At 38.6% G+C, this 6,291-nt stretch overlaps 1 protein-coding gene across 1 annotated transcript; it reads right to left on the reverse strand.

The window, feature by feature from the left end:
* Positions 1–3,559: 3,559 nt before the first annotated feature.
* On the reverse strand, positions 3,560–5,992 carry LOC307124162 (serine/threonine-protein kinase pim-3-like; the record flags this gene model as incomplete). The annotated part of the gene is made up of 8 exons (XM_079813210.1): positions 3,560–3,651; positions 3,761–3,940; positions 4,109–4,481; positions 4,612–4,662; positions 4,783–4,865; positions 5,040–5,321; positions 5,419–5,619; positions 5,977–5,992. The coding sequence occupies 8 exons, from the start codon at positions 5,990–5,992 to the stop codon at positions 3,560–3,562; spliced, it is 1,278 nt and encodes a 425-aa protein (XP_079669336.1).
* Between the last annotated feature and the right edge of the window lie 299 nt (positions 5,993–6,291).

Genomic DNA, 6,291 nt, shown 5'->3' on the forward strand with positions numbered 1-6,291 from the left:
TAATCGACATAATAATGGATGGCAATTCAAGTGACCTAGAGCAGTTAGAGGAGGAGGAGGAGGATGATGATGAGGAATGGATTCCTCAGGCCATGCATGATGATGGAATCTCAGACAGCAGTGACGAGGAAGATTATCAAGTCGAAAGTGTAGTCCAGAGCAGCATAGAAGTTGAGGTCCCAACAACACAGGACACATTCAAAAAGCATTTGGTGAAGGATAATGCTAAAAAGAAAGAATACAGATGGAGAAAAAAACAATTTCAACCTCCATCAGAAGGGATGCCATGGATCATTTTCCAACATGGGAAACCCGACAAAGATGCAAGCATTGCACCAACAACCACTTCTCGCATGTGTACTGTGAGAAGTGCAAGGTGCATCTTTGCCTCAACAAAGACAGAAACTGCTTTCGTGACTACCACAAAGTGAAATAAAAGGACTGGAAAAAAGATCTATGTAAAAAAAAAAGAGAAAAACTGCCTAAAATGTTCTCTGTTTTCAAAATGTTAAAGGCATAATAGATTATTTGTATCTGGAAAAAAGATCTATGTAAAAAAAAAAGAGAGAGAGAAAAACTGCCTAAAATATTCTATGTTTTCAAACTGTTAAAGGCATAATAGATTTTTTGTAAATAAGGTCTACACTGTTGTAAGCAAAACGTTCCCCAAAAGCCTGATGTATCAAATGTGATACAAAAAATATATCATAAACAAAATGAGTTGGCAAAAAAAATTTTTTTGATTTTGATTCAAGGCTTAATAAACATCTAATTTCCAAAAATATATAATTTTCTGCCATTTTTTTAATGTGTCAGGCTTTAAAGGGTTAATTTATTTTGTTATCTTACAAATGTCACTCTAAAGTGTTTGGTGTGATGACAGCATTAGGGACAGTGATTCTTTGTTAAAAAGGAAAAAGAACAGAAGTTCCCATGACTTTGCCATTAATCAAAACTTGTATCATCAGGACAGGCTCATGTGATTTTACCACAATTGGTGAGTTTTCGATATAATCCAGCCTCACACTGGTACTCCTTCTCAACTTGAACTAGGTCATATTTGGCAGCTCTGCGACAAGGCAAGTGGAGCCACTTCCAGAAGTTCCTCTTGCTCTTTTTCTCCTCAATCTCAGCAGCACCAGCAACAGGCCAATAAGTATGAGGATGGTTATCCGTCGTGTTGGTGGTATTTAACCCTCAAACGCCAGCAGCCCTTATTTGGTCCTTCATGGACAAATTTGGGCATGAATATCTCAGGTGTAATTCTATTTTTTTTTTCTTCATATCACTATCTTCGATAAAATAAAAACTATCAATGTATGCATTTATTTGGAGATTTCTGAATTTATTTACCTCTAAAAGTATCATATTTTTCATGTAAAATATGCTTATTTTTATGTAATATTTATTTTTTACTTCAGTTCAAATATTTGTTCCAGTAAGTTGAAACAGGCAAAACCTCAACATTTGACATACTTTGGTGACATCTGGTGACATTATGTTGGTATCAAAAGTAACAATAACATGAAATATCAATAGCCACTTTATGTATGAACTCACTGCTGAAAAGATGCCAAAATATGCACAGACAAATCTGACCATGCAATAAGGAAAAGACAAAGTAGGAGACAGAGAAATCATTTATTTCTAACAAAAAACATAAAATTTCAATAACTTAAAAAAAGTCAATGGTACCAAACAGGTAAGAATAAACAGTAACTCTAATAATAACTCAAATGTTTTTATTTTTTGCAGTCTAATATTAAAATCCTTTAAATACATTATAGAGATTTGTGACGTCATAATGTGATTTAATTTTTCTTGGTGCCGACGATAATGAGGTCGAAAAAAAGAGAATGGATCGCCTGGTGTCTTTGAATGAAAGAATTCATATCTAATAATATTTGATATGAGTTCAAGTGATTAACAAATCATTCATAAATTAGAAAATAAGTGCAAAATAGTTTTGAGTGAAAAATCCTTGAAAAAGAACTGCCTCGCCTGTCTTGGTGAGTATATTGACGCGGTGAACACGGATATGTCTTTAGTGAACGTAAACAGTTCCGACCTCCAAGAGAAATGGGATGTGTGTCAATATCGTGCGTCAGGTCTTAAAGTGACAGCAGCCTTCTATATGGCTGCTGCTGGCTTACGCTGTTAATGTTCATCAAACAACAATAGAAAGAGAAAATCACTCACTGCTCTTGACTCAATAACTTAAGTAGATTTAATAAGAATAAGTATATATTACCTTCATACTATGACATGTTTTATTATTTATATTTATTATTCAATTATTTAATATTTCATTATTCCCTATTGTTTTCTTTTGAATCTTTCTTATTGTATTTGTCCTAGTATTTGTTATTAGCATCTTAATTCTTATTTTAACAACAAAGATACCAAAATAGCTATATTGAGAAATATACTATCTTCATAATCATATACAATTATTAAATAATATGTGAAATAAGATTTTTGTAATGACGGCCAACCCTAGTAATGTGTGTGTGTGTGTGTGTGTGTGTGTGTGTGTGTGTGTGTGTGTGTGTCTATGTTTGCGCTTTCTGTTGTAAATGCCATTAGGTTACATAGTATATGGCCAAAACATATATCTGGGAAAGCATATTGGATTGATTACAATATAGCGAATATTTGGCATTTGTGTATGTTGATTCAGAGTTGGCGTCATCTCCGCAGGTGTTGGGTCATCTGAAATCTTCGTAAGAGGCGGGAGCTGGCTCAATCCCACTGTAGAAACAGAAAAGCAAACAGAAAATAATTAGCGTAGCTGCTGTTCATAACATTTCAAGTAATAGATGCACATTTGATCTGATATAATAGGAAGGTTATAAGATTCATTATGTGAATGTTTGGCTAAAGAGATGTGTCATTTTTTGTAATTCAACATAGCAGACTCCAAGTGATCAAGGATACTTTAGCGCATGCTACCAGCAGCACAGCCACCTGTGTCGTATGTTAAGAAGACAACCGAGAATCAGTAAAAACAGTTAAAGTCAGTGCAAAGCAATATTAAAGAGTGTTTGTCACACCAACTTACGGCAATGTGAAATAAGGCAATCATCAACCATTAAACAGCATATAAATCAAAACTGCCTAACGTTACTCAGTGAAATATTGAACCCATGAAGAGCAAACTAGCTGTGTACTTAGTTTTCTGCTGTTTCACTTAAAGTATACTTAAAAATATACTTTTATACACTATAAAGTGGGCCAATGTAGTCCCAAGTAGTACTGAAAACGTTTTCTCCCTTTTTCCACTCTAACTGGGGGGGGGGAAATACAGATTTTGCTACTTGTACTCTGTCCAGCTGGCGGATCTCTAACCCATCGGGGCTCTGGTTTCACCTGGTGCTGCCTCCAGCATCCACATAGAAAGACCCTACCTCCTCTTTTCTGTAGGTGCACAGTCAGGAAGCCATCTCTGCCGTCCTCCTGGTCACCCTATACAAATAATTAAAACCGTTATCTAGACTGACCCTAATAATTCAATCCAACTCATGACTGCTGTGCTTCAGATAAGTGTAATGCCACCTGTTCAGTGTAACCAGGGATGATGCTCAATGTCGTCTAAGCTGGGACGGTCTGCCTCCGCTGCACTAAGACACCAGCTAACCAACTGACGGCACTCTGTTACACACAACACAGTACTTGCCTTCAGCAACACAACAGAACAAACTTCTCTGTCTGGCCATGGTTTTTGTATGGTTTTTCTATCTGAATGTTTGCTATCGCTTACCTGTAGACAGCTCTCTAGGGAAGTGCAGTCTGCTTTTGGAGGTGACCCTCCACGCAGCTCTGAAGGGTAAAAAACCGCACAGGATTTTGTAGAGAGTCACCCCCACTGACCAAACAGTAGCCGGTCCGGCATGATAGAGGTGTTGACGAAACCACTCCGGAGGGGCGTACTGAAGAGTGCCTGAAAACCCAAGAAGACCAAAAAACACTCATTGAAAAGGTTCCCGTCCAAACTAATTGTAGGCCTCAAATTATCTTTAAGTTTCCTTTTGGTTCACAAAATATCCATGTATAAGAACATCACACAGAGTGATGTAGTGAGATCTTTCCTTCTGTAATGCAAACCAACCTGCAAACGATTTGTAGGCTGAGTCCTTTAGGAGGTCTCCACACCCAAAGTCCAGCAGCTTGATGTCATGTGAAGCTGTGGAAATCAGGATGTTCTGTGGCTTGACGTCCCGGTGCAGGACCCCGCGGCTCTCACAGTGTTTCAGCGCAGTGATGAGCTGCACCAGCACTTTCTTGGCCAGGCTCTCATCAAGAGGGCTGTTCTCCTCACTGAAACTCTGGAGATCTTGACAAGGAACAGGCCGCTCCAGGATCATGGTGTAGTGCGTGGGATAGTCAAACCACTCCACAAGCTGCAGGACATTGGGGCTGGCAGGGGCTGAATTGACCTGGGTCATCAATGCGACCTCCAGTGGCAGCAGACCCTGGCCTTCCTGTAGTGACAAATGCTGCATTAAATCCAGGGCTTAATGCGGATGTGTGTGTGTGTGTGTGTGTGTGTGTGTGTGTGTGTGTGTAAACCAATAGGATGTGAAACAACAACAGATTCAAGGTGGTACTTACAACTTTCAGCCTCTTGTGTGTCCTGCCTTTAGAGACATACTTGATAGCAACCTGTAGACGCAAACCACAGTAAATCACACCTGCCTCACTGTGACATATGTCATTTACTAATATCAATTCTGAGAACATTTCTAAAGGTTGTTTGAATGAAGAGGGAAGAAAATGTCTTACTGGAAATCCATCAGACCTGGCGGTCCCAGCATACACAGAGCCAAATCCGCCACGCCCCAGCAATGGGCCCTTCGCATATGCTTCTGCAACATATAAGATCACAAGAAATGTCTTGAGAAAGACTTATTGCAGTATCTCAATCTATAAAAGAATGCTACTTTAATGCAGATTTTACATCAAAGATCTTGAGAATATTTTACAATGGCAAATCAATTAATAATTGAAAAATAACTTCTTTAATATGAGTCTATTCTGACCTGTGCGGGACCGTTTGGCAGGTCTCTTATATGCGGTGGATGGGCTCCCATCATCTGGGGCTTGCTGGCTGTCGCTCTGCCTCTTCCTCTTCCTGTTAGCCTGATCTTTTGACACAGACGAGGCCAACTTGGAAGGCAGCGGTGCTAAATAGCCAGGTAGCTCTTGTGTCAGTGGCTGGGTTGGGTTTAGCAGAGGTTCCAGATCATGGTCACCACAGCCCTGTGTCCCAACCTCCTGACTAGCCGTCTGGATAAAAGCAGCACTCTTGGATCTGGAGCGACCTGAGGATGAAATATTTCATACATCAAATATACTTAAAAGAATCTAGTTATGTAAGAATAGGCTAGGCTTACTTCTTTAATGTAAGCTTATTCTGACCTGTGCGGGACCGTTTGGCAGAGGTGGATGGGCTCCCATCATTTGGGGCTTGCTGGCTGTCGCTCTGCCTCTTCCTGTTAGCCTGATCTTTTGACACAGACAAGGCCAACTCGGAGGGCAGAGGCGCTAAATAGCCAGGTAGCTCCTCCTGACTAGCCGTCTGGGTGAAAGCTGCACTCTTGGATCTGGAGCGGCCTGAGGCTGAAATATTTTTTTTATATATTAGTCACATTATATTTATAATTAATAATCAATTGTCAGTGGTCACAACAAATAATTGTAAAATTAGCCTTTATTTTTCAACTTTCTATTGCGTCTTGCATTTAATTAGCAGTTTCCTAATTTTGACAAGGTCAAAAAAAAATTTTTGTCCTAATTAAAGACAAAAAAAATGTTTCATTTACAATGAATATATGTGATCATTTAGCTATGCAATATTTGGGTTTAAATGGCTTAACTTGCACACATTTCTACACATGAATTAAGTCAAACTATGCACAACATCAAACCGTAACAACATAACGTACCAATAAACAACTGAATAATTAAAACACTCACCTAGTCCTTCACCCATGCGAGCCATTGAAATCTCCTCCAAACTCCAACAAGAATAAATAAATAAAAAATAAATAAAAAATGAAACTCTCCCCAGAGAGTTTTAAACAAAAACAAACAATCGAAACTATTTCCAAAATAACTCGTTCATATAAAACTCAAAGAATATAACATTTAAATAAAATAGCCTTCAAAAAATACAAGTTTCCTCTCGGAAATCCTCCAAACTCCTTCAAAATTCACAATTTCACCACAGAAAATACTCTCGAGTCTCTGAAGTCGCCTCGCATCCAAACCAACAGATATCGATGGGTTCGA

This window comes from Gobio gobio, assembly GCF_949357685.1.
Source record: "Gobio gobio genome assembly, chromosome: 3".
Lineage (NCBI taxonomy): Eukaryota > Metazoa > Chordata > Actinopteri > Cypriniformes > Gobionidae > Gobio > Gobio gobio.